A 27,579-nucleotide genomic window follows, 5' to 3' on the forward strand; every position below is an offset into this window, starting at 1 on the left:
ACCCAAGAAATGTGTTGGGACAGGGACACCAATAGTGGCGTGAGGACTTTCTTTACTCAGGCTGCGAAATCTCACCACCCTCCAGGTGGCAAGTTTTGTTTTGGTGAACCCTCAGACGACACCAGGTGCAGGGACACCAGCTTCCCTCTTCGGTACTTGCTTACCTCGCAGCTACACGGCGGCCACTGGCCAACTCTCTTAAGCCTCAAGTTCTGAGATGGGCGCCCATGGTGGTGGTCCTAGGGGTGGCTCCCAAGCATTAGTTAAGCTCCTAGGCGATCATTCATGGCCCCCACCCCCGGCCCCCGGCCTCCCACAGTGAGACCGAACTGAAGAGGTCACACTACTCTAGGGGGCGTAATGAGCAAAAAGTCCCAAAGACGACAGTCCAGAAATAGAAATTACCAAAAGTTAAGTGCATTTGATCATGAACCCCTCCTAGCCCCCAGCTCATGACGGGAAGGAAGGAGGTAAACCAGGTGCCCGTGCCCTCGCTGAACGTGAAACTGTGAGGTAGATGTGTCACGAGGACAAAAGTTCTGGGATATGGTTGCAGTAGCTACGGCAGGGAGAAGCAGCAACGGTGATGGGCAGGAGGGCGCCTCGCTTTGTCACGAGCACAGTCGTGGGGAGCACTGCTACTGAGGTCAGCAGAGATCAGAAGGGTGACAGCGCCCAGGCCGGCCTTGGAGGCTGAAGGAAGACCCTCCTTTAAAAAGAAAGTGGGAAATGAAAGGTGAGGAAATACGAGGGCTCTGCTCATGCTCGGAAGGACCTAAAATGCAGGTACACAGAAATCGAGTAGTTGGTTTAAGGAGGACTCAGTGCGAGCAGGCACAAGTTGAACGCGTAGCCCTGACACCTCGGCTTGCATCACTCCCACCCTCTTCTCTGCGGCCGAGTTGAGACCTGATCGCGGCCCTAAGTTCATTGCCACTGGTTAAGAAGGTCAAGTAGCCCTCCCAGGTGCAGTGCCGCTGCTCCCCCAGAAGGTGGAGCCTGTGCACAACGGAGCAGCAATGGTCCCGCCCCCAAAGACTAAACTGCCAGATCCCTGCAACATCCCGTGCCAGCTCGGCCTGTCAAGGGCCTTTCGGTGCAAAGCGACAGGCCGAACTTAGGTGGGCACCGAAGGAGCAGGGAGTGAGCGCCGCAGGCACCACCGGGCTGAACGAGCTCACTGACCAGAGAGTGCAGGAAGGAAGAGGGCTGGAGCTGGGCTGAGGTGGCCCAACCCGGGACGAGCGGGTAGAGCAGCGAGTCCAGTCTTCACCCTCAGCGAGTGTAATGTCCTCCTACCGCCCCTACCTACGTGATCCTGCCAAGGGCCGTTGCCTCTTCAGAGCCACCGGACTTCCGAGTCTTGGCAGCTCTTCAAATTCTTTGGTTAACCACAGTCTTAAAAAATAACATCTCTCCTTATCATCATTCCCACATCTTCCTTACCCTCTACCCACACCCTCCTCCAAAGGTCTACTCAGCTTAGGGTTTGAACATCAGCTCAGAGAGTGAAGGGAACAGTAAGAACACTGACCTGAGATGGGACAGGCAGGCTCTGAGCCTCCATCTGAGGAAGGGACTCGGACATACTCTACTTGCACGGAAACAGAACACAAAGTATCTTAAGGATGTTACAAGCGTCTGTTAATGGGTGGGGGTGGGGGTGTGAGAGGTGACGCGGCTCCGTGAAGACAACTGAGAAGACGCTAAGCACAGCGTTTAGAGAGCCCGGCCCCAGGCCCCCTACTCGGCCCCAGGCCCCCTACTCGGCCCCAGGCCCCCTACTCGGCCCCTGGCCCTACTGCCGCCAACAGGCTATTTCGTGAGAGAAAAAGCATCCCTCATTCCGGTCTCCCCTTTCCCCACTCCCTCACTCACCTTAGCAACTAACTGTTAGACGTGAACTAACAACTAGGGGAAAAACAGGAGCGTAACCCCAAAACCAAAAAATTCTACAGCGCCATTAACTACTACAAAAGTAACTCGAGGCTCCCCATCCCTTCCCGTGCCCAAACCTGTCCAAACCAGAAACACTCGACAGAACCCTTAGGGAGAGTCACATGAGAAGAACACACAAAAGGTAACTCCATTATTTAAAACAAAGCAAAATCCTGGCCATTTAAACATTAAAAAAAAAAAAAAAGCAAAAACAGACAATGGAATCAAGAGTTCTGGGGGAAAAAAATAAAGTTAAAAAAAAAAGTTCTGGGAGGCAAAGGAGAGGCAACCGCCACATGAACAAGTCTCCATACCTGAAAGGCCCCCACGCCACTGGGCTGTCAGTGGCCTGCCCAGCAAGCCTCCTCCAAACTAGCAATCGGAGGAACAGGATTCTGGATTTGTTTTCTCTTCTTCTTCAAGGCCACTGACAAGAAATCTATGGTATACTTTCCTCGACTCAGGGCTGGAGACTCAGAAACAAGAGCTACTTGCCCAGCCATACCCTTCTAGAACGCGACCGGATGGGGGGCTGCCCTACAAGGGAGAAGCCCTTCCGGAGGTGGGAAGTGGCCATGAGGAAACGAAGAGTGGGAATTCCGTCCTCCACACCTGACACCCTACCCGTAGCCACCTCCCCTGCCTCCAGGACCGCACAAAAGGGCAGCCTAGGGGCAGGGAGCGCGGGACTCACTTCGGGGAGGGAAAGCTGGCTGCGAGCTCTCTGTCCGAGCACTGCTACCTCAGCTGCTTTTCCCTCCGTGTCCTCTCCTTCCTCTCCCTCCTCTCCCGACAGCTGCCCTGGCAGACACCGGGTTCTCCATCGTCTCTCTTTGGCTTCCTGCCCACCGGGTGAAAAGCACCTGACCTTGCCGTGCAGGGGAGCAGGACTGCGGGCGTGGGAGCGAGGGACCGGAGCGGACAGCCGCGGGACCTCACTTCCCGGACAGGGGCGAAGGCTTCCTCCTGTCCCCACGAGGGACCGGAGCGGACAGCCGCGGGACCTCACTTCCCGGACAGGGGCGAAGGCTTCCTCCTGTCCCCACGGGCACGGCGCCAGGGCGGACGGGGCCTTCCAGAGGGAAATACAGGCTTTTAAGGATGGCTGACCTTGTAAATAACGGGATGGGGTTTATTGCCCTTTTCCGTCCCAACTCCCTGTCATCCTTCCATAAGAAGGAACATTATTTTTAACGTCCTGGGTCCCTGGAAAAGGGATCCAAACAAATGAGGGCAGAGCAGGTTGCCCTGGACAGTTACAGAGAGCTCTGTCCCTTCCCACCCCTGCACGGCGCACAACCTCCAACAGTCCCCACACCTTGACCCTGCTGAACGCGCGCGTGTGTGTGTGCGCGCGTGCATGCGCACGTAGCATGGACACAACAGCACAAGCCTTTCTAGGACGGCTCGCGCGGTATGCAGGTATCCAAGGTCAAAGCCTGGGGAAAATTCAAGGACCCCAGTTCTGTCCCTCTCAACCAGTTACACTGCGTATCAAAAGGCCCTGCACGTCCAGGGTTGGGGTGGGATTTACCAGGTCCTCTGGCACCGGAGGCAGTAACAACACTGTCTACGTCAAGGTTTCGCAACCTTGGTACCACCGACATTTGGAGCCAAATAGTTCTTCGGGGGGCGGGGAGTTGGGGCTGTTCTGTGCACCTGCAGGATGTGTAACAGCGTCCCTGCCGCTCCAGCCACTAGACGCCCTCAGCCCCAAGCAAGGCCATCAAAAACGTCTCTAGGGATTTCCAAGTGGCCTCTAGGGGACAAAACCACCTTCCTGAGAACCACTGGCCCAGAGGAAGCAGCTGATCACCCACAGCACAGTCATAACTGCAAAGGCTGCTCTGAGCACCACGACGTGGGCAGGGAAGACAGGGGCCCTGGAACCCAGGGCCGAAAAGGAGACCCTCCAGGGAACAGGGGAGCAGGGACTCCTGAAAAGCTGTCGCTGGAGAAGACACTTCCCCTCAGACGGTGCTGGCCTCAGTGGTGAGAAGAATTAGAAGTCAAAAGCCCACCCTTCTGGAACTTGCCAGGGAAGACCTACTCTTCATCTAAATTTGACTCAAGGATGGCTTCCAAAGACTGTGGGAGTGTCTCTTAATGAGCCTACGTCACATCTCTGCTTCCTGAAGGCAAAGTCTGGTCTTTTCTCCCAGGATGTGGCAAGGCAGAGGGAGGAAAAGCCACTTCCATTGCCTGCTTAGTGTTCTACCTGCTCCTTGCCCAGCCCCCAAAAAAGTCCCTAGAAAATCTCATTCAAAAAAGAAATTCACAAAATTAAAAACTGTAAAAAAGGCAAAGTCGGCAGGCTCTGCTGTATAAAAAAGAGAAAAAGAACAGTCTGGATGAGAGAAAGAAGGAATAAAATGTGTGAAGAGATGGGATGTGTGAGCTAAGAGCTTTATAAAACAAAATTTGTAAAGTTTGTATATTCTCCTACACACACACACACCCACACACCAAAAGAAGCCCATCACTAAACTCCACATAAGGGTCCACCGTAGGACTCCTTCATCAGTGTTCTCTCACTGCACTTTTTCCCCCCTTTTTTTAAAAGAAATAACAAAAATTTTTTAAAGCCTCCTCAGATAAGTCCAACACATCAAAAACTGTTTTTCATAAAGATGAGAAGAAGCTCAAGGCACTATGTCTCTTTGGGATATGGAAAGAGTATATTGCAGTTAAAAACAAAATATAAAACTTTCTTTGCAAAAGAAAGAAAAAAAGTTCTTTTGATCTCCTTGAATGCAGCACACAGAAAAAGTGACGGTTCCCCCAGGCCTCCCCAGGAATGGAGGAAGAAGCAGAGGGCAGGAGTGCAGAGATTTCTTTTCTCCAGGCGCAGGCCTGTGAAAAGCGCTGCCCAAGTGTTAGTCCTTAGCAGGGCCCTCCGCGGGTCTGTATCCCGTCAGCCCTCTGGAGTTCGGGAGCATCAGCCTCTCCGATGATTCAGGCGTCCAGGTGCACCTCAGACACGATGCGGGTTCGCTTCCAGACCACTGCAAGAAAGCAAATACCACAACAGAGCAAGTCAGATGAAATTTCTGGTTTCCCAGTGCATATAAAAAGTATGTTTACACTACACTGTAGCCTACTAGGTGCGCAATAGCAGGTCTCAAAAAATAAGAGGCAGACCTTAATTCAAAAATACTTTATTGTGAAAACTGTTAACTATCACCTGAGCTTTCAGCAAGTCACAGTCACTGATCACAGATTACCATAAAAATGCAATAAAAAACTTGACATATATTTTTTAAGATTGTATTTATTTATTTGAGAAAGAGAGAGAACACAAGCAGGGGAAGGGGGAGAGGGAGAAGAAGGCTTCCCGCCGAGCAGGGAGCCCGATGCCGGACTCGATCCCAGGACCCTGGGATCATGACCTGAGCTGAAGGCAGACCCTCAACTGACAGATTTCCCGCTGAGCAGGGAGCCCGATGCGGGGCTCGATCCCAGGACCCTGGGACCAGGACCTGAGCCGAAGGCAGACACTTAACCACTGAGCCACCCAGGTGCCCCCAAATTTGACCTATTTTGAGAATTACCCAAATGTGACACATAGACACAAAGTGAGCAAATGCCAGTGGCACTGACAGCCTTGCTTAAAGCAGGGAAAGCAGGGTAGCCACAAACCTGCAATTTGTACCAAAAAAAAAAAAAAAAAGGCAATATTTGCAAAGCTCAGTAAAGCACGAGAAAAAGAGGGATGGCTGTCGCCCGCAAGAGGGGGAGGGGAACCCTAGAGGAGGCGTAAAGCGGGGGGCGGGGGGGGCGCGCTTACCGCTGCTACTTGTTGAACTGGAAGGAGTAGAGCCCGTGGTCTGAGGGCGCCTCCACCGGCACCTGAGTCTGCTGGCCGCCGCTCTCCTGCACCGCAGCCGAGGCCGGAGAGTCAAGCTCGGCGCGCCTGTGGCCCCCCCGCCCCCAGAGTGGGGTGTCCTGCCCCACCTCCCCCTCCCACGCGCACACAGCAGCACCTCCCCGACACACAGCGCACCCTAGCCTCTTGGCGAGCCGCGGCTCAGTACGGGCCGGCCTTAACGAGCGCCTCGTTCAAGGGCACGGACGGACGAGGTCCTTCCTTCCTACGCTCACTCACACGCCCAGCAGCTGACCGCGCGCGCGGAATCAGCATCACTGTTAGAGGGAGATCTTTTTTTTTTCCCCTAAAATGTTGAGTGAGCACAAGCAGGGGGAGCTGCAGGCAGAGGCAGAGGGAGAAGCAGGCCTCTCGCCGAGCAGGGAGCCCGATGCGGGGCTCGACCCCAGGACGCCGGGATCACGACCCGAGCTGAAGGCAGTCACCTAACCAACTGAGCCACCCAGGCGCCCTGCTAGAGGAAGATCTTGATCGGGGGCAAACCTCCCTCTGTGCGTTTTCCTACGTGCGATTCCGCGAGACCAGAAAGCTCTTACCTCGGCTGCAACACCGGCGGAAGGCACGGGGGTGTACGGGGCGATGTAAGCTCCTGGCAGCGGGGCGGCCGCCGGCACGTACTAGAATGAAAGCCATCCATCCACAGGCTCAGAGCAGGGAGGGGACTCCTGGCGACATTTAAAGCACCCGGGGAGCTCTAAAAACGACTAATGCCTAGGTTTCATCCCCAGAGAGTGGCATTTAATTATCCCTTCTCCGGAGCGCTCCAGGGGCTGCTAAGTACACAGGCTTATAGAGACGTGCGCCCCCGGGGCTTCCCTTCCTCCTCCGGCCTGCGCACCACAGTGCAGCGGACCCGCAAGAAACCTGCTGAGCTTCACCCGTTCTTCTGGTCACCATGTTGGGAAGGATTTCTAGGAAATGTGTGTGAGCTCCTGGGTAAACTGCGGCGTAGACAGAAGCACTATTTTGTTTTGTGAGTAGGAATCGGTTAAAAGGGGAGCGGCATGGCGATATTCTGTTTATCTCCTAGTGGGGGTCTGAGCCGTGCCTTCAGTGACACTGAAGTGACTGACACCCTCATTCACAGGCATTTTCGCTGAAGAGCTCTGCATAGGTACCCCCTGCTCAGTCGGAGTCTGAAATCAGAAACAGCCCGCTTGGCTTTACCGTGCCCGTGCTGCTGAGCGAGAGGTGCCCCAGTTGCTGGGTAAGAGGTCCCATCATGGAGGCAGGCTGCAGAGAAATGGGGTGATCCATCCCCGGCGGCAGAACGGAACCCTGGAGGCGGCAACAAAGGACAGAGTTAGCTGGCAGCATCCAACTAAGCCGCAGTGATTCACGCCTACCAGGACCGCTGAGGACAGACATTTAAAAGTCCTGGGAAATGATAGGTGAGTAGCGACCCAGCTGCCCAACAGCAACAGGTGCTCTGCCCGTCAGTGTGGAGGGGTCCTCCTCTTAAGAATAACAAACTGACAGAATTTCAGGTCACACAGCTGCGTTGCACAAGGGACTGAGCCAGAACTCACACCCACATCGTCTATCATCAGATCGCATTGTTTTTCTTTACAGCAAACTCTTTGGCTTTTGCCCACTCCTGAACACTCACTGAAGGCTGCATGAGGTATGACTGGTGATGCATCCACGACGGGTTAGGTGCTTGTAGAGGAGATGTCTGAGTTACTCTCTAAGGCAAACCAAAGAAATAGACAAAAACATTAATTGCCTAGAAACTACTGTTTCTCCCAGTGATCTGATAGTGTTCAGCAAAACCCCAAAAAAGTTGGAGTGCCCCCTCACAAAATAGAAACATTAAGAATACACTCTTCAAGAACTATTAAAAACTCGCACACGTCAACAAATAACCCGATTCAAAAATGGGCAAAAGATAGGAATAGATACTTCTCTAAGAAGATATACAAATGGCCAATAAGCACACGAGGGAGGCTCAACATCATTAGTCACCAGGGAAATGCAAATCAAAACCGTGATGAGATGCCACTTCACACCCACCAGGATGGCTGTAATTAAAAGGAGAGAGTAGGGGCGCCTGGGTGGCTCAGTAGGTTAAGTGTCTGACTCTTGATTTCGGCTCAGGTCATGCAGGGTCCTGGGATCCAGCCCTGCATCAGGCTCCTTGCTCAGCAGGGGGTCCGCTGGAGATTCTCTCCCTCTGCCTCCCCCTCCCCCCCAACTCTCTCCCTCTCTCTCATAAATACATCTTAAAAAGAGGGGAGGGGGGCGCCTGGGAGGCTCAGTCAGTTAAGCATCTGCTTTCAGCTCAGATCATGATCCCAGAATCCTGGGATCAAGTCCCGCATCAGGCTCCTTGCTCAGTGGGGAGCCTGCTTCTCCCTCTGTCTGCCATTCCCCCTGCTTGTGCTCGCTCTCCCTCTGACAAATAAATAAAATCTTAAAAAAAAAAAAAAAAAGAATAACAAGTGTCATACACTGTGGGCGGGAATGTAAAATGGCGCAGCAGCTCTGGAAAACAGTTTGGCATTTCCTCAGAAAGTTAAACATATTGTTCCTACGTAACCCAGCAAGTCCACGGGGGTGTATACCCAAGAGAAATTAAAACATGTGTTGACACAAAAATTGTACACAAATATTCAAAGCAGCATTATTCTAATAGCAAAAGGTAGAAACAACCCGAAAGGCCATCAACTACTAAGTAGAGAACAAACGGGTATAGTCATACAATGGCAGGGGACTGAATCAGTCATAAAGAAGAGTGAAGTACTGCTTACGTGCTATGACATGGATAGACCTCGGAAGCATGCTGAGTGGAAGAAGCCTGGCCCCAAAGACATACACTGCATGCTTCCATTTATACAAAGTATCCAGAGGAGGCAAATCTATAGCCATTGAAAGTATCTCAGTGGTTGCCAGGGGGTATGGGTGAGGGAGAATGGGCAATGACCGCTAACCGGGACAGAGCTTCTTTCTGGGGTAATAAAAATGTTCTGGAATTAGATAATGCTGATAACTGCATAACTTTGCAAAATATACTTGAAACTACTGACTTGTATACTTTAAGTAGGTGAATTTTATGGTATGTGACTTATCTCAATTTTATGTATCTATTTATTTTAGATTTTATTTATTTATTCGACAGAGAGAGAGAGTACAAGCAGGGGGCGCAGCAGAGGGAGAGGGTGAGAGAGAAGCAGACTGCTGAGCAGGGAGCCCGATGCGGGGCTTAATCCCAGGACCTCAGGATCCTGACCTGAGCCAAAGATCATGAGGCTTAACCAACTGAGCCACCCAGGCACCCCTGAATTATCTCAATTTTGAAATGAAAAAAAAAGACAAAGAAAAAGAGCAATGAGAAGCTAGAAATGTATCACAATAAACAAGTAGGTTTATTTCATAAATGTAAAGATTGTTCAAGATCAGAAACTCTATAAACGTAAGTCAAAATCGAAGGAAAAAGCCAGAGTGTAATATAAGATGACAAAAAGACATTTGATAAAATCCAGCAGCAATTTATTAAAAAAAAAACCCAAAAAACAGTAAAATAGAGTCTAGAAAAAAACTACTTACATATTAAAGGCTAGTACCAAAACCTAGCTGTTAACATTAACCTAAACAAAGAAATACTAAAACCACTGCATTTATAATAATTATAATATCTTAGAGTAGGGTCAAACAAATACAATTAGATACGAACACAACTGGCATAAAATTGGAAAGGAAGAGAAAACTATGATTTTTGCACTGATGATACAACTATATACCTAGAACACTTAAGAGACTCAGTAAAAAAAAATGCTAGTAGTAATAAGGATTTGGTACATTAGCTGCACACAAGATACATGAACATAAACCAACAGTCTTTCTTCAGTGTATCTATAGCATCTAGAAATGCTTATAAAATTATAGAACACTTACAAATATATTCAACAGGAAAAGCATAAGATCTATATAAACAACACTAACATCTTATTGAAGGGCATAAAAAAAGATTTAAAAACATGAAAAGAAATACTACATCTTGGGTGAAAAGAATACTTTTTTGAGAGAGAGAGAGATTAAGAGAAAGCATGAGCAGGGGGAGGGGCAGAGGGAGAAGTAGGCTCCCTGCTCAATGTGGGGCTTGATGTGGGGTTCGAAACCAGGACCCTGGGATCATGACCTGAGCAGAAGGCAGATGCTTAACCGACTGAGCCACCCACAGACCCCGAAAAGAATAGTTCTTAAAAAGTCAATTCCCGGGCGCCTGGGTGGCTCAGTTGGTTAAGCGACTGCCTTCGGCTCAGGTCATGATCCTGGAGTCCCGGGATCGAGTCCCGCATCGGGCTCCCTGCTCAGCAGGGGGTCTGCTTCTCCCTCTGACCCTCCCCCCCTCATGCTCTCTCTATCTCATTCTCTCTCTCAAATAAATAAATAAATAAAAATCTTTAAAAAAAAAAAGTCGATTCCCAGGGCACCTGGGTGGCTCAGTCAATTGAACATCCCACTCTTGGTTTCAGCTCAGGTCATGATCTCAGGGTCGTGGGGTTACCACACTTAGCGTGGAGTCTGCTTGAGATTCTATTTCTCTCTCTCCCTCTGCACCCCCCCACTAAAAGAAATAAATCTCTAAAAAAAATGTCAATTCTCAAAAAGTCAGTTCTCTTAAACTAATACATAAATTTAATGAAATTCCAATTAAAATTGTCAGATTTCCAAAAATTAGATATCATAAACTTTATACAGAAGAGTAAATGCCGGGGCGCCTGGGTGGCTCAGTTGGTTAAGCAACTGCCTTTGGCTCAGGTCATGATCTCAGGATCCTGGGATCGAGCCCCGCATCGGGCTCCCTGCTTGGCAGGAAGCCTGCTTCTCCCTCTCCCACTCCCCCTGCTTGTGTTCCCTCTCTCGCTGTGTCTCTCTCTGTGAAATAAATAAATAAAATCTTAAAAAAAAAAAAAAAGAAGAAGATTGCACTGCATGGTATCTGCCCTCAGCAGGTCATTCCTGCTGGGTGTTCAAGAGACAGTGCAATAGAAACTCAGTATCTGGCATCGTTGGTTTTCTTGGCTTTGTGCATGTTAAACCTGGTATTTTTATTTCTGCATGGAGCACTGGGTGTTATGCACAAACAATGAATCATGGAACACTACATCTAAAACTAATGATGTAATGTATGGGGATTAACATAAGAATAAAAAAAATAAAAAAAGAAGAAGAAGAAGAGTAAATGCCAAAAAACAGCATAAAGTCTGAAAGAGTGGGGAAAAGGTTTTGTCTTTTATAATATTAGAAGATATTCTGGGGCTCCTGGGTGGCTCAGTTGGTTGGGCAATTGCCTTTGGCTCAGGTCATGATCCTGGAGTCCTGGAATCGAGTCCCGCATTGGGCTCCCTGCTCAGCAGGGAGTCTGCTTCTCCCTCTGACCCTCTCCCCTCTTGTGCTCTCTCTCAGTCTCTCTCAAAAATATAAATAAAATATTTAAAAAATATATTAGAAGACATTCTGAAAGCCACTGCAATCAAGTCAATGTATCACCAGAGTAAGGACAGACACAGTGAGCCCTGGAAGAGGATCAAGGACACAGAAACAAACCCCAGTATTTATTATAGCTGGCATTTTAACTCACCACTGTTTAATTTTTAATTAATTCACCGTATTAATAATCCATTAATTCAAATATGATTTAATAATTTGGTGCTAGGACAACCGGTTAAAACATTCTGAAAGAATGAAATAAAATGCCTATCTGGTGCCCCATACAAAAATAAATTCCTGATGATTACATATTTAAATTTTACTGTAAAACAATAAAATAAATCTTGGAGACCATATGTATAATATAGGGACTGGGAAGACCTTTTTAATTAAGAAATTCAAAAGCTTTAGTGGAAACGCAGACATATTTAACTGTACACAAATTTTAAACTTTTGCGGTTTTTTGTGGTGCAAATGAGTGATTCCCAAAGTATGGTCCCTGGACAGGCAGCAGGGGCAGCAGCAGCATCTGGAAACAGAAATGCAAATTCCTGCCTCCTAGCCTAGTCTTACTGAATCAGAAATTCTCTGTGTGGTGCCCAGTAATTTGGGTTTGATAAGCTTTCCAAGTGATTCTGATTGACAGCTCAAGCTTGAGGACCACAACACAAAGTCAATGGACAAAAATTAAATCTGGAAAAAAATATTTGTAAGAAAGATAACATTCAGAGGATTGATACTTTAATAATATGCAAATGTGGTGGCGCCTGGGTGGCTCAGTTGGTTAGGCGTCTGCCTTCGGCTCAGGTCATGACCCAGGGTCCTGGGATCGAGCCCCGCATTGGGCTCCCTGCTCAGCAGGAAGCCTGCTTCTCCCTCTCCCACTCCCCCTGCTTGTGTTCCCTCTCTCGCTGTCTCTCTCTCTGTCAAATAAATAAACAAAATCTTAAAAATAAATAAATAAATAATATGCAAATGCTTTTTGTAAGTTGATGGGAAACGAATAACCAAACAGAAAAATGGGCCAAGTGTATCAAGAACAATCAGAGAAGAGCAAATCAAAATATGATAAACAGGGGCGCCTGGGTGGCTCAGTCGTTAAAAGTCTGCCTTCGGCTCAGGTCATGATCTCAGGGTCCTGGGATCGAGCCCCGCATCAGGCTCCCTGCTCAGCGTGAAGCCTGCTTCTCCCTCTACCCCTCCCCCCTACTTGTGTTCCCTCTCTCGCTGTGTCTCTCTGTCAAATAAATAAAATCTTTAAAAAAATAAAAATAAATAAATATGACAAACATAAAAAGACATGCTTAAACTTGACTGTAGTCAGGGAAATGCAAATTAAAGTAACAATGCACTTTACACCTATCGAGATAGGAAAAACTGAAAAAGACCAATGTCACTTATGGCTGGAGGGAAATGGCCACTCAGACATTGCTAGTGGAAATGTGAACTGACACAGCCTTTGTGGGAAGCAATCTGGCAACATCTGTAAAACTAAACGTCCATATATTATCCAACCTAGCAAGCCCACTCCTTGGACTCTAGCCCCCAGAAAGAACAGTACTCAGATTTGAGAATGTAGGCATAAGAATCTTTACATATGTTTGTTTCTGGGGATTAGAGTCCAAGGAATGGGACTGCTAGATTGAATAATATATGGATGGAAGTATTATTTGTACCAGAAAACCCCTGAAATCCAATTGAATACCCTTCACGGAGGTAGGGTTGAAGAATTCTGGTCTCTGCAGCATGAAATATAATGCAACTGTTTAAAAAAGAAATAATTAGAACAAAAAGTCTCAACATTAGCTACATCAGAATCACCTCGAGGGCTTGTTAAAAAACTCAGCTGGTGGGGGCAGGGACACGGGACAGTGGAAACAGGAGCGGATTAAGAGGTACAGAGTAGCAGGTAGAAGATATGTGAGTCACAGGGATGAAAAGCACAGCATAGGGAATACAGTCAATAATACTAGAATAACTTTGTATGGTGACAGATAGTGAACAAAAAAACAGATTGCTGGGACCCATCCCCAGAGTTTCCACTTCAGCAGATCTGGGGTGGAATCCAAGAATTTATGTTTTTTGAAATTCCCAGGTGATACTGCTCATCCAGGCACCAAACTTTGAGACTCACTGGTTTAAGATACTGTTAAGTGAGAAGAGTGAAGTGTAAAAAATATATTTAATCTGGCCAGATTTTTGTAAAATAAACAATGACTTCCAAAACTGTATACATATGCATATATGCACATGAAGAAAAATCTGGAATTTTCTGAAATATATGGAATAGAAAATTAAAAATATAGTAATATAGGCTTACTTGTGGACACAGAGTAAGAGGATGCTACCACAACAGTCTGTATATATGTCATGGGATCACACGTCATGCTTTCATGTAAAATTATCTGTGAGCAGTATGTATAAAGGAAAAACTAAAAAATACGGAGTTTCCAGCCTTATGCTCCTTTACCTAAAGCACAGTGACAGGGAAAACTACCACACCCACCACTTTTTTCGGGCATGAACGTACCTGATAGGAAGACACAGGAGATGGAAGGTACGGGGAGAGTGCAGACTGAGCAAGCATCCTGTTGGGGGTGATGTTATAAGGAGCCGGGTAAAACCTGGAGGAAGGAACCTCATCAGTAAGGAGCCACAGGAAACCACAAGGTTAGGGCCCCACTGACAGACACAGCCACTTCCCACTAGCTGCTGTTTAAAAATCAAAATGAAACATCCCAGTGCCTGGACAGGCCGTTGTCATTTTCGGGTAGCCCAATTCTATAAAACACCCTTACCCATTCTGAAGAGCTGTGGTGGGGTCATAGGTCAAGGCCATACCACCCTATAAAGGAAGAACACAGTGTTCATAATGCGAGCCCTTGGGGGAGAACAGGAGGAAGCCCAGAGTGCCAAGACTGGGACATATTTGATTCAACAGATTAAAGTCAAGTCTGGACAGGTCCTACTACAGCCATTCCAGAGTTTTCCTGGTTGTGCAAGCTGCAAAATCCCACTAAAGACCCACACTGAAGATCATGTTAAGCAGCCAGTCATCTCTCAGTTACTGTTAACTCTCAAACTTGCCGCTTAAACTCACAGGAATCGGGCCCTGGTAAATTCCATTCCATGTTAATGTCCTTAGTACTCCTGTCTCCTCAGAGGTCCTCTTACCATATCTCCATTCCTTGGCCAGGCCCGTCCATTTTGCATGTATTTCCCTTGGTTCTGTCGTTTCTTTGGACCACCATCAGCAAATTTGCAAAGCAAGGGATCAGATGGGGCTGCCAAGAAAGAAAGACACAGCTGAGTCTCACCCTCTGAGTCCACTCACACTCATGCAAAATGCCTCCAGAATCTTCACTGGAAGTAACAATCTATGGCTCTCTCAGCCTGATTCCCAGATGCCTCACCTGGGACTCCAGCAGGTGTCTTAATATATTTTCCATTAAAGTGGGTGATGATGGCTTCACACTTCTCTGTGGACTCCATCCTAAGGAGCACAAGAGGGGTTAGGCTCTAGCTTCTCCAGGATCTGCACTCCCCCTACATTCAAAGAGAAAGCTCTAAGTTCCCAGCCCACAAATACTCCAAAAGTTGTCACTATAGAAACACAGTTTCCTCCACACAAATTCAAGGTATCTTGAAGAGGCAACCCTAGCTTCTAATGAACGTTCCCTCAACTGGCTCCTGTAGGGCTCCTGAAAAGAAAACTGAAGCTATAAATATTCCAAAGACACTGATGGATGGGCCTACTATTAGGTCTGGTTCTTAAACAAGAAACAAGAATACAGGGGCGCCTGGGTGGCTCAGTCATTAAGCATCTGCCTTCGGCTCAGGTCATGATCCCAGAGTCCTGGGATCGAGCCCCGCATCGAGCCCCGCATCGGGCTCCCTGCTCAGCAGGAGGCCTGCTTCTCCCTCTTCCACTCCCCCTGCTTGTGTTCCCTCTCTCACTGTGTCTGTCAAATAAATAAATAAAATCTTAAAAAAAAAAAAAAAGAAACAAGAATACAATAAACAGTGGCTATCATCATTATTATCATTTTTTTTTTTAAAGTAAGCTCTATACCCAATGTAGGGCTTGAACTCATGACCCTGAGATCAAGAGTCATATGCTCTACCCACTGAGCCAGCCAGGTGCCCCATGTCACCATTATTTTTTATTACAAAATTCCTCATGGAAATTGTTCCCTCACTCCAATAAAACTACACAAGCTAAGAACTTGCCAATGTTTATTTTTTGCTTCTGGTTATGATTATCAAGGTCTAATTAGCTACTAGTAATATTAAGATTTCTTGAAACTAGAGGAGGAAAGAATAATAAGAGTTCATGGTCTACAGTGATAGAAACAACAATGTTGGGAACTGCGGAGTTAAAGTATCTTGTTGGGGAAAGACAACTGAGTAAGGAATCAGAAAATCTAGATTCTTGCACCAGGTCACCCAAAATTCTGTGAGTTAGGACCTACACAAAACCCCATCAGATCCATTCCTCATTTCTGCATTAGATATAACATCCATCTACCCTACTACAGATCAAATGAGATAATGTATTTACATGTGTTCTAAAAATTATAAGGGCCTATATGACGCAAGGTTCAGTATCTTCCCCCCTTCTTTCCTTATTTATTTTAAAGATTTTATTTATTTACTTGAGAGAAAAGAGTGCATGAGTGAGCACAAGCTGGGGGGAGAGAGGGAGGGAGAGAGAGAAGCAGGCTCTCTGCTAAGCAGGACCAGGATCATGACCTGAGCCGAAGGCAGACGTTTAGCAGACACTTAACCAACTGTGTCACCCAGGCGCCCCTCCCTCCTTCCACATTTAAATTAAGTCTCATTATATTTTCTATGCCAATAACCACTAAAAATATGAACCGGTCCCATGAAGGTGGTCACTAAAAAGAGGCCTCACATGGAACCTTTTAGGGAAAACCCATGAGCTAGGTATCCCAGAGCAGCAGTCTTTAGCTGGGTTTCTACTCCTTAATCTTCCAAGAGTGTGAGCAGGCCTGAGGAGTTTTAAGAGAATTGCTCGCAGAACCTCCACTTCCTCATAAGCTCTTTCCTAAAACTGGCCTACCTGAGGACAGCTCATGCTCACTGATGGTCCAGGGCCCTCTCACAGCCCCTGCTCTGCCCTTCCTTTGCACATCTCCCCAAACTCAACATGAGGCAATGATGCCTTTTTTTTTTTTTAAAGATTTTATTTATTTATTTGACAGAGACAGAGATAGCGAGAGCAGGACCACAAGCAGCGGGAGTGGGAGAGGGAGAAGCAGGCTTCCCCTCGAGGAGGGAGCCCGATGTGGGACTCGATCCCAGGACCCTGGGATCATGACCTGAGCCGAAGGCAGACGCTCAACGACTGAGCCACCCAGGCGCCCGATGCCTGACTTTTTAAGTCTTTTTCTAAGTCAGATGTTTCTAATTCTTTCAGCAAGCTGGATGACTCAACAGGTTGCTAACCGATGCATAAAAAAATCAGTTTTGACAGATTGATCACCTTGGTTTTTGGCTTACAACTGAGAAGAAATTCAAAGAATTCCTATTTTAACAAAACTCTTCCTATTCCCATTTACTTATGTGAACAAGGTTCTCAGCATGAAAATAAAAAACAGGAACAGAATTGATATTATAGCAATAAACAATAGTCATTGTTGACTACATGACCTAATTAGAAAAACCTAAACAAAATAAAACTTATCCCTGTTATAGGAGTAAGCTTTTCCAATAAAATTTACTTTATGTGGGGTGCCTGGGTGGCTCAGTTGGTAAGCATCTGCCTTCGGCTCAGGTCACGATCTCAGGGTCCTGGGATCGAGCCCCGCATCGGGCTCCCTGCTCAGCGGGAAGCCTGCTTCTCCCTCTCCCTCTGCCCCTGCTTGTGTTCCCTTTCGCGCTATGTTTCTCTGTCAAATAAATGGATAAAATCTTTAAAAAAAAAAATTTTACTTTATGTGTACAGTTTCGTAACCACAGGAAAAAGTTCTCATTTATTGTATATACGTATTTTTGTTGCAGAGAAGTAGGACAGAATGATCCATAAAAAAACTTTCAATTATAAAAATATTCTATACTTGAATACAGTTCTGTAAGGAAATAGAATGGAAATACAAGATCAAGAACAAAAAAGGAACACTATAATAAAAATTATATGAATTATGACTATTAAAAAAAAATGTCCTAAGTATTTTTTTTTAAGTAGGCTCCACCCCCAGCCTGGAGCCCTACACAGGGCTTGAACTCACTACCCTGAAATCAACAGTCAGATGCTTACCTTCCTGAGACACCCAGACATCCCGCCCTAGGTATTTTAATTTTTATTTATTTAAATATTTTATTTATTTATTTGTCAGAGAGAGAGTACAAGCAGAGGGTGCACCAGGCAGAGGGAGAAGCAGGCTCCCCGCTGAGCAGGGAGCCTGATGCGGGACAATCCCAGGACCCTGGGATCCCGAACCCAGCCGAAGGCAGATGCTTAACCAACTGAGCCACTTATGCGTCCCTAGTCCTAAGTATTTTTAAATGGATGATTTTGTGTATCAAACTGCTATGACATTTAGATCTATTTGGATATATTTACAAATAACATGACAGGTTTTTTTTTTTAAGATTTTATTTATTTATTTATTTGACAGAGAGAGAGACACAGTGAGAGACGGAACACAAGCAGGGGGGTGGGAGAGGGAGAAGCAGGCTTCCCGCTGAGCAGGGAGCCCGATGCGGGGCTCGATCCCAGGACCTGGGATCATGACCTGAGCCGAAGGCAGACACTTCACGACTGAGCCACCCAGGCGTCCCAACTTGACAGTTTTTGTTTATTTGTTTGTTTGTTTTCAAGATTTTATTTATTTATTTGGGGAGAGAGAGCGACCACAAGCAGGGCGAGCAGCAGGCAGAGGGAGAAACAGGCTTCCCGCCGAGCAGGGAGCCTGATGCGGGACCCGATTCCAGAACCCTGGGATCACGACCCCAGCCGAAGGTAGATACCCAACCCACTGAGCCACCCAGGCATCCCGACAGTTTTATTTAAAATGTCGATATTTGTAATTTGCTGGAAATTAGATTCCCCAAGATCTAAATGTATGAAGAAAATGTATAGGTAGTAGCATAGGAACATGCAAGAGATTTCACGGGTTTTCAACTCTTCAAAACCAGTTTCCAAACTGGGCTCCGAGGCACCCCGTGCCACTGTGGTGAGCTCACAGAGGCACAGGCAGGGGATTTTTTTAACTTTCTGAAGAAAATACAGCAACATCTATTGGATACTGTGTGGACTACTAACTCTAAAAGGTCACCATTTCAACACTGGATCACGCTACGATCCTTTTAATAATGTATTTTTGCAAAGCTGTTTTTTCCATGGTTGCTATGACAAAAGCAAATACCATAAGAAAACCAATGTGTGACAGGAAATGAGGGTGTAAGTGTCCAATCTGATTCCAAGGTTTGAGAAGCTGTGAAGTGTTCAACAGGTACACATTCCATTAGTAAGTATAGAAAGTATAGTTATTTAAGAATGGAATAAAAATATTTTTCCTCTTTTTTTTTAAGATTTTATTCATTTATTTACTTAGAGCTTGATCGAGCAAGTGAGCAAGTGGGGGGAGGAGCAGAGGGAGAGGGACAAGTAGACTCTACACTGAACGCAGAGCCCCACGCAGGGATTGATCTCATGACCCTGAGATCATGACTGGAGCCAAAATCAAGAGTTGGATGCTTGACCAACTGAGCCACCCAAGCTCCCCTCTTTTTTTTTAAGTAAACTCAACTCCCAATGTGGGATTCAAACTCACAACCCCAGGATCAAAAATCACATGCTCTACCAACTGAGTCAGCCAGGTGCCCCTTAAGTATTTCTTTTGGTCTAGAGCAAAAAAAAAATTATTGACACAACTTAAGGTGCCATGAACTGAAAAAGGTTGAGAACCTCTGCTTTAAAAGAGTGTGGGAGGTGGGGCGCCTGGGTGGCTCAGTCGTTAAGCATCTGCCTTCAGCTCGGGTCATGATCCCAGGGTCCTAGGATCGAGCCCCGCATCGGGCTCCTGGCTCAGCAGGGAGCCTGCTTCTCCCTCTGCCTGCCACTTCTCCCTGCTTGCGTGCTGTCAAATAAATAAAATCTTAAAAAAAAAAAGTGTGGGAGCCAAACAGTGATCTGAAGGGGCACCTGCACCCCAATGTTTATGGCAGCAATGTCCACAATAGCCAAAATGTGGAAAGAGCCCAGATGTCCATCAACAGACGAATGGATAAAGAAGATGTGGTAAATATATACAATGGAATATTACTCAGCCATAAAAAAAAAAAATGAAATCTTACCATTTGCAACAATGTGGCTGGAACTAGAAGGTATTATGCTAAGCTAAATAAGCCAATCAGAGAAAGACAATTATATGATTTCACACATATGTGAAATTTAAGAAACAAAACAGAGGATCATAGGGGAAGGGAGGGAACAATAAAACAAGACAAAATCAGAGAGGGAGGCAAACCATAAGAGACTCTTAACAATAGGAAACAAACAGGGTTACTGGAGGGGAGGTGGGAGGGGATGGGGTAACTGGGTGATGGGGGAGGGCACATGATGTAATGAGCACTAGGTTTTATATGCAACTGATCAATCACTAAACTCTACCCCTGGAACTAATAATATTATATATGTTAATTAATTGAATTTAAATTTTAAAAAAAGTGGGAGCAAAAACAGTTTGATGACCACAAGCCTAAGAACTCTCTTTTAGTTATACTTGGGATTGCCAGCAGGTGGTGCTACCAAGATTGAGTTGGCTACGGAAGAGGCCCTATTCCTTGTTCCCAAGATCTGGAGAAACACTCCAGAGTAAGAGAGTGTTCCTGGACCAGACAAGGTATTATAAAACAAAATGGGACCTTCAGATCATGTATTCCAATAGTTTTCAAACTTTCAGAAAAAGCAACAGTCTCCTTTCAAACAAAATCTTTTTTTTTTTTTAAGATTTTATTTATTTATTTGGCAGAGAGAGAGACAGCAAGAGAGGGAACACAAGCAGGGGGAGTGGGAGAGGGAGAAGCAGGCTTCCGCTGAGCAGGGAGCCCGATGCGGGGCTCAGTCCCAGGAGCCTGGGATCATGACCTGAGCCGAAAGGCAGACGCCCAACAACTGAGCCACCCAGGAGCCCCTCAAACAAAATCTTAAAATAAAAGCAGAACCATTTCTTCAGTGGGCTGAAAGAGGCCGAAGCTCTACAATGACACCTAGGCTCAGAAGAGGGCACCCTGGAGAACTCCACAGCTCCAGGGAACGCCTGAAGAAAATCACTCATCTAAATCACTCTCCACAGAGTAAACCAAGGCTCAGAAAGGTCTGATATCACAGGGGCAGTTAGTGGCAGGGTTGGTTCCAGAATCTAAGTCTCTCAACAGAACTGAAAAGGAAGAACACATCTTCTACTTCATCCCACTGATCTTGAAGCCAGAAGGATTAGGGTACTGTTCTACCACCCACTGCTGGGGGACCCCGGGCAAATCACTTCACAGTGGAGACTCTGGTTTCATTATCTATATAAAAGGATACAGAATTATTTTATTCTGCTTGGGTCTGGATCAAAGGAACAATTGCTAGAGTAGCAAGAAATAGTGGGGAAAGGATAAAGATTTTGAGGGCAAATGGGTATTTAAGTACTGTGACCTATAGTTTAAATGAACTTCTGATTCACTGTCAAGTACGTTAGGCCAAGAGTCTGGTCCCTTGAGGGAGGGGGCACAGACTTTTTTGGTGACCTTCTAAGGGACATTCTTCATTAACCTCATCATTTCCCATTCTGGCATCCCTCACCTTGCAAAGCCAACCCCTCTGCTGGTCCCACTGGTGTCTCGGAGGATTCGAGTGGAGATAACCTGGCCAAAAGGCTTCAGCATCCCCTCTAGTTCTTGCTCATCCATGGAGAGTGGAAGGTTTGATATGTATAAATTTGTGGGGTCCTGTTCCTGTTGCTGTGGGAAAAAAAGGGAGGAAATGAAGCTCACAACTCTTATCCCTCCCCCACCCTCAGCCCTCATCACAGAATGACATCTCAGAAAAGACATAGTAGGAAGGGGCCCACATAAACAAAGGAAATCTTAACTATTTATAACACCTAGTCCCACTACCATGGATTGTACGTTGAGTCCAGCCAAAAAAAAAAAAAAGCAGACTTACTACTTCTAGTACTTTACAAGCCCACTGATGACGTTTTAGCTGTCTCTTTAAGAACGAGGCAGAGCAACGCTCCTCGGCCAACAGCCTATTGCCGGGCTGGATTCTCTAGGACGAGCTCCCCTGCCGGCTGTTTTAAGTAAGCCCCCTCCCTCCTCTTCCGGCCACAGCGGAACCCTCGGAGTAGGAATGCCTGTTGACTGCCCAGTGGAGAGAGAGCAGGAAGGGGGAGAAGGGGAAAGGGAAGGCAATGTGCTGGGGGCTGCGCTGGGGGCTGCGCTAGGGGCCTGATGGAGAGTCACTGGGTCACCAGGCAGCCCGGAGAGCTCTAGTCTCATAAGAACTCTGAAAGCTCCTAAACTCCGTTGTCAGAGGGTTCTTTTCCGGCAAGAAGAGGTGGAAGAGCCCCTCCAGGGGGCAGAAGGTGCAAAATGGCAGTAACTTCCCAGATCTGTATTTTTAAGAATTAAAGCAGTCACTGCCCTAGACACTGGGTCACCAGCAACTTCAACCCCTTAGGGCTTTGTCTCTCTTCCACCAGACAGTGCAGGGGGACCGGCAGCCTGCCTCATCAGCTCTACAAGGACTTCAAGAAGGCAAGGGGGCAATCCCACCACAAAAAAGGGATAGAAAAGCCTCGAGTTTTCTAGTAAGTTGGATTAAAATAAAAGCTCCAGGGAGATGTGACAAGGAGGGACAGTTTCCTTCCTTGCTGTGGCTTCCCTCTCCCCCACCCCTAGCAACTCTCCTACCCTACCTCCCCTATCCCCCAAACACGCACCAAGGGAGAACAGCATGGGGAGGTGGAGAGCAAGGCTCTGAACTTCTGAGCTGCACAACTCGCTGCTTCCGAGGATGTTGCAAAACTACCACAAGCTGCTTTGTAGGGAAGTGGGGCCAGGGTGGAAATGGGGAAAGAGAAAGAGAAAGGGAAGCGTCTTGACCCTCTCACCTGATTACATTATAATACTTGATGAGAGCAACAGAGCTACCTGCCATAGATTTTGAAGACCACCTTCCTCTAGCAGCCAAGGGGTACTCCATGGGACCCAGCCTGACTTTGGCCAGATAGTCAAAAAGTGCTGCAGATAGCCCTTGCCCATCAGGTTCATGGCCTTAAACCCTCTGGAAGGAAGCCTTAGACCTGGCCCTGTGGTGCTAACCACCAGCCCTCTGGGGAACAGACACGGGGCAGAAGACTTACCTTTGCCATCTGAGCCTGCACACCACTGGCTTTCAGTGCCGTGACAGCTTTCTGTGCGGCTGAAGGACTGTCGAAGTCCACAAAGCCATAGCCTGGAACAGGGAAACAGCATCACTGGGAGGTGGGGGTGTAAGGGAGGTAGGAGGCCAGGCTTTTCAGGAGACAGAGGAAGAGTTATGATCCATGGAACAGAAGTGGTAGGGAGAGAAAGAAATTAAGAGGTTTCAGGTGGTTATCCGTGTGCTCTTCAAACCCCATGAGATTTGGTCTATTTTACAGCTAAGAATGCCAAGTGCAGCGAAGTCTTTGTGGTGTTCTTGCCTTTTTCCGTCCCCACTAAGAAACCGGAGGTTTCAGAAACTAGGCTCTTTTAACAATCCGCAGCCCCCACCCCTAACAGAACTCTTTTCTGTTTTCTAGCCACATCCCAGGAACGCTAGGCATGTTCGAATAGGGCCTCTGCACTGCAGATAGCCAGCCGCCTGCGAGAAGCCCCACCCCACCCCAACAGACGGTCCTTTCCCTCCTTCCTCTCTTCATCCCCACCTACAGCTGCTCGAAATCTCAACAAAGCTATTCATCCTTACAAAGGAACACCCACCAGGTCACCCCACCACTGTCACCACCACAAGCTTTTACAAGGCTTTACTAAGTAGAAATAAGCTTACCTACCCACACCCACCCTCCAATCCGGGGCATCTTCATGGAAACATGAAGTACAAAGTAAGCTCAAGAGACTCACAGGCACTCTGCAGGCTTCTAGCCTTGGGTCCCCAAAATAGCATTTTCAGCTCTAGCTCTCTGGTCACCAAACAATCTAAATATCTACTAGTCTTTTAAGCCTGAAAGCCTTAGAGACTCCTCCCCTCACTGGGTCCTAGGAGCGCAGCGCAGTGAAGTGCAGAGGCAAGGGGAGGCCTCACTCGCAGTCACTCTCCATCACCAAAGACAGCTGTTCTCTCACCTTTGCATTTGTTTGTGCTCTTGTCCAGGATGGCCTTAGTGGAGACAATCTTGCCATATCTGAGGGAAAAGAAAATGCAAAGTGAGGGGCGCCTGGGTGGCTCAGTCGTTAAGCGTCTGCCTTCGGCTCAGGTCATGATCCCAGGGTCCTGGGATCAAGCCCCGCATCATCGGGCTCCCTGCTCAGCGGGAAGCCTGCTTCTCCCTTTCCCACTCCCCCTGCTTGTGTTTGTGTTCTCTCTCTCTCTCTCTCTCTCTCTCTCTCTCTCTCTCTCTCTCTCTCTCTCGTTGTCTCTCTCTGTCAAATAAATAAATAAAATCTTAAAAAACAAAACAAAACAATAGCATTAAAAAGAAAAAGAAAATGGGGGCAGGAATTTGGAACAGGACAGAGACTGAGACATCTGGATGAATCCATGCCCTTTCTTCACAACTGTTCCCACTCAAACCTTAATAAAAACAAGAAGAAATGAATTTAAAATGTCACGCTTATCATACAAACCCATTCTCCAAAGGTGCCTACAAGAAATAAGGTAACTGTAGTCCTTACAATATCAACACATTTCTCTCTTCTTCCCCACCTAAGGCTCAGATATGAGTTGGAAAGAGACTATTGTCTTCTGGGAAAGCAGCTTGGTGATGTCCACATAGCAGAGTGTGTACGCAGCTCTGGCTAGATTCCTTGCAGACTAACTATAATCCTTAATAATTACTTACCTTCTTTTGGAGAAACACCATTCCTCCTAGGAAAAACCTATAGACACTTCTCTTCTCTGACACCCTGTTCCCCACCCCGGGCGAAGGTTAACCTGAGCCAAACTGCGTTTGTTCAAACCCTGGTTCTGCCACTTTGTAGCTATCCGCCATCTTGGACAAGTCATTTAACCTTCCGGGGCCTCAGTCTCATCATCCATGGAGACCGGATTGTTGGGAATATGAAATGAATTCATGAATATAAAGCACTAATGTCTACCACATGGTAAACACTTGGAAGTTCTTAACTGCTATTATTATTGTTTTATATTCAAGGAACCTCAACCTTAATGCAAGCCGTTCTCTCTCCTGCTTTGCTTTATTCTAAGATTTCTATTTCTCACTGTCAAGACCCGAGCATGTTAGGGAGATGAATGGGTATAAGACCAGGTGCAACAACAGTGTTAGTAAAATTACCCAAAACATGACAATAAGACAAAATGAAGACTGCATATCCTTTCAGTGTCGTTCTGGAATACTGTCTAAAAGGCTCATTTGAAATATATTTCATTATCTAGGGGGATGTTTCTTTGACTTACTATTTACTACTGATTAGAGTCCAGACCTTGCAAAGATACGTATTAGCTTGTAGATTTTGTCCAGTAGAAATGCAAATTTCTTTTTTTTTTAGTTTTTAAAACTGTTTATTTATTTATTTATTGGGGGGGGGCAGAGGGAGAGGGGACAAGCAGACTCCGTGGTGAGCACAGAGCCCAATGTGGGGCTTGATCCCATGACCCCAAGACCATGACCTGAGCCAAAATCAAGAGTCAGATGCTCAACCGACTGAGCCACCCAGTGCCCCAATGCCAATAATTTCTGTCCAGTACAAAAGAGAATCCCAAAGGTTACTGTTTTATAATGTCCCACAGGATATGAACCAGTTTTGTTTATAACCTAGCAATCTTATTCCAACACTCTTTCTTCAGTACCTACACTCAGTCCCTCAAACGCTCTTTGAACTCATTTAGCATCCTGTTGGTTCCCTTATTCATGAATGAAATAAACCTTGAGTATGTGTTTACCTATCTTTGTAGGAGTCATGTTTTTCAACTTTTTGAAAATTATACTTTGGCAGCAGAGGCATGTGGAGTTCCCCGAACTTGAGCAGTGCAGTACCACAGGGCAGGACTATACTAGAAGTGTTCCACCAGAAAGAAGTCTCTACATTCCACTCTAGGAAGGTGAAAATATTAAAGATACAGGAGGACAGAAATCACTAACAGAATCAGAAGTACAGGATTTAACTGAAAACAGTTGGCAGGGACTGAATACGAGGCCAATACCCCAAACAAGTATTGTGGGGGTTCCCCCCATCCCTAAAGAACATTATGATGATTGATATATTTGTTTTGCTCCTTGGCAGCCTCTCACTGACTTTTTTGGTGGGGCTTCTGTCACCCAATGGATTAGACAGAATAAGCCAAGCAGTGGTCTGGAGGTTGGGAAAAGAACACATTAAAATGGTGGTGGGCATGAATGTGGTGCTCCTAGCCCTTCAGGGCCACCTATTTGGATTCTTTCCCAGATGTAGGCAAGGGAAGGGATGCATGAGACCGGTGGGAGGACATATATGCTGCCATCTTTAGCAAGGCCCCAGGGTCTGCGTGGGCTGAGACTTAGAGCCCAGAGCTTCCACTGCAGCTGGCAACAGCTGGCTGCTGCTGCTTGCTCCTAGAGGAAGAAGCCCCTCCAGACAGTCAGGGGTTCCAGTCTCAGACTCCAGGCCTCTAACCAGCAGCAGGGGTTAGCATCCAGCAACATTCACGTCCCCTACAACCAGAGCCACAACTGGGACAAAAACAGGAAGTCCCTCTAGGCATGGTAAACACCCTTCCTAGAAAGTTAACTCCCAGCTCACAGCATCCATAAGGGTTCCAGCCATCTGCTCTTCTCAGCCTCCTTTTTTGTCATAATTCATCTAGCACCTAGTCTTTCCCTGCCTCATTTCTACTCCTCCATAGTCCCCTATCGGGCTCCTTGGTTCTAGCCCATATCATGACCCTGAGTACTCTCATCCCTTCAGACACTAAGGTAAGGCAACTGTTGGGAAGAGCAAAATGAAAGTCTAAAAGTATAGTGAAGTTGGGGTGCCTGGGTGGCTCAGTCGTTAAGCGTCTGCCTTCGGCTCAGGTCATGATCCCGGGGTCCTGGGATCCAGCCCCACATCGGGCTCCCTGCTCGGCGGGAAGCCTGCTTCTCCCTCTCCCACTCCCCCTGCTTGTGTTCCTTCTCTCGCTGTGTCTCTCTCTGTCAAATAAATAAATAAAATCTTAAAAAATAAATAAATAAATAAAAGTATAGTGAAGTAGAACTGAGTTTTTGTCTGTCTTGTGGAGTGAGAGGATTTTTGTAGCACATTATATTTAGGACAAGAAACACAGGGTACAGAAATCAAAGAACTAGCCTGATATGATAGTCTTTTCCCTCATAAATCAACATTTCTGCCAATTCCCATTCCCCTCAAAAATTACTAGTCCTAGACTAAGTCCCCTCACTTCCATTTAAATACTTTTCTAGCAAGGTGAGTTTTACACGTATGCCTAGCCTTTAGAAACTGAGTTTACGCAGCCCAGTGCTAGCAAAAATGTACCAAACCTCAGAAGAATAAGGGACTTACAAAATATCTCTGATGACTTCTACAACTACATTTTGGGGGCAGAATGTTCTGCCTTTCCAGGATTTGGGACAGCTGGAATTTACATATACTGTTGTGGGAGTTTGGATTAGTTTAACCACTTCAGAAAATCACTTAGTAGTATCTACAAAAGCTGAACATATGTACATCCCGTGACTCCGTAATTTTACTCCTAGGTATATACCCAACATAAATGTGTACACATATGCACCAGAAGCCATGAACAAGTTCATGGCAGCACTATTCATATTCATAATAGTCACAAACTGGAAACAATTCAAATGTCCAGCAACAGTAGAATGGGTAAATAAACTATGGTATATTCCTATGAAGGAATTCTATAAAGCAGTAAGAATAAACAAAGTTTTGCTACACGCAACAATATAGAGGAATCTTACAAATAACAAACAAAGAAACAAAAAGAGCAAAAGAAGCCAGACATAGAAGGGCATGTATGCTCTAGCATTGTCTTTACATGAAGTTCAAACAAACCACACCAACCATTTAGAATCCAAACGGTAGATTGGTTGGGGGCAGGAGGGATAGAAATAGAGAGGTGGGCTTCAGAAGAGCTGGTAATGTTCTAT

The 27,579-nt window shown here is 46.5% G+C and overlaps 1 protein-coding gene and 1 non-coding gene across 6 annotated transcripts in view; one reads left to right on the forward strand and one right to left on the reverse strand.

Moving 5' to 3' along the window:
* Window positions 1-4,593: 4,593 nt before the first annotated feature.
* RBMS2 (RNA binding motif single stranded interacting protein 2) overlaps window positions 4,594-27,579 on the reverse strand; it is a 67,964-nt gene continuing 44,978 nt past the window's right edge. For 3 of the 5 annotated variants that reach the window (XM_045873181.3, XM_045873179.3, XM_064591072.1), the window contains 11 exons: window positions 23,603-23,661; window positions 22,639-22,730; window positions 21,075-21,232; window positions 14,671-14,750; window positions 14,432-14,541; window positions 14,056-14,102; window positions 13,788-13,881; window positions 7,434-7,511; window positions 6,992-7,102; window positions 6,361-6,441; window positions 4,594-4,943 (listed from right to left, as the gene is read on the reverse strand). In XM_045873181.3, coding sequence (XP_045729137.1) covers window positions 4,815-4,943; window positions 6,361-6,441; window positions 6,992-7,102; window positions 7,434-7,511; window positions 13,788-13,881; window positions 14,056-14,102; window positions 14,432-14,541; window positions 14,671-14,750; window positions 21,075-21,232; window positions 22,639-22,730; window positions 23,603-23,661 — 1,039 coding nt within the window. In that variant the 3' untranslated portion in view covers window positions 4,594-4,814. Of the gene's footprint in view, window positions 4,944-5,725; window positions 5,812-6,360; window positions 6,442-6,991; window positions 7,103-7,433; window positions 7,512-13,787; window positions 13,882-14,055; window positions 14,103-14,431; window positions 14,542-14,670; window positions 14,751-21,074; window positions 21,233-22,638; window positions 22,731-23,602; window positions 23,662-27,579 lie in introns of all 5 variants that reach the window. The other 2 variants (XM_064591073.1, XM_064591074.1) reach the window with 2 other exon arrangements.
* On the forward strand, window positions 10,752-10,889 carry LOC123845138 (small nucleolar RNA SNORA8). The gene has a single exon (XR_006790973.1). It is a non-coding gene; the product is annotated as a small nucleolar RNA SNORA8 (small nucleolar RNA).

This window comes from Mirounga angustirostris, unplaced genomic scaffold (genome assembly GCF_029215605.1).
Source record: "Mirounga angustirostris isolate CCGP_5_RB_7025 unplaced genomic scaffold, mMirAng1.0.hap1 SCAF_5, whole genome shotgun sequence".
In the NCBI taxonomy this organism is placed as follows: Eukaryota; Metazoa; Chordata; class Mammalia; order Carnivora; family Phocidae; genus Mirounga; species Mirounga angustirostris.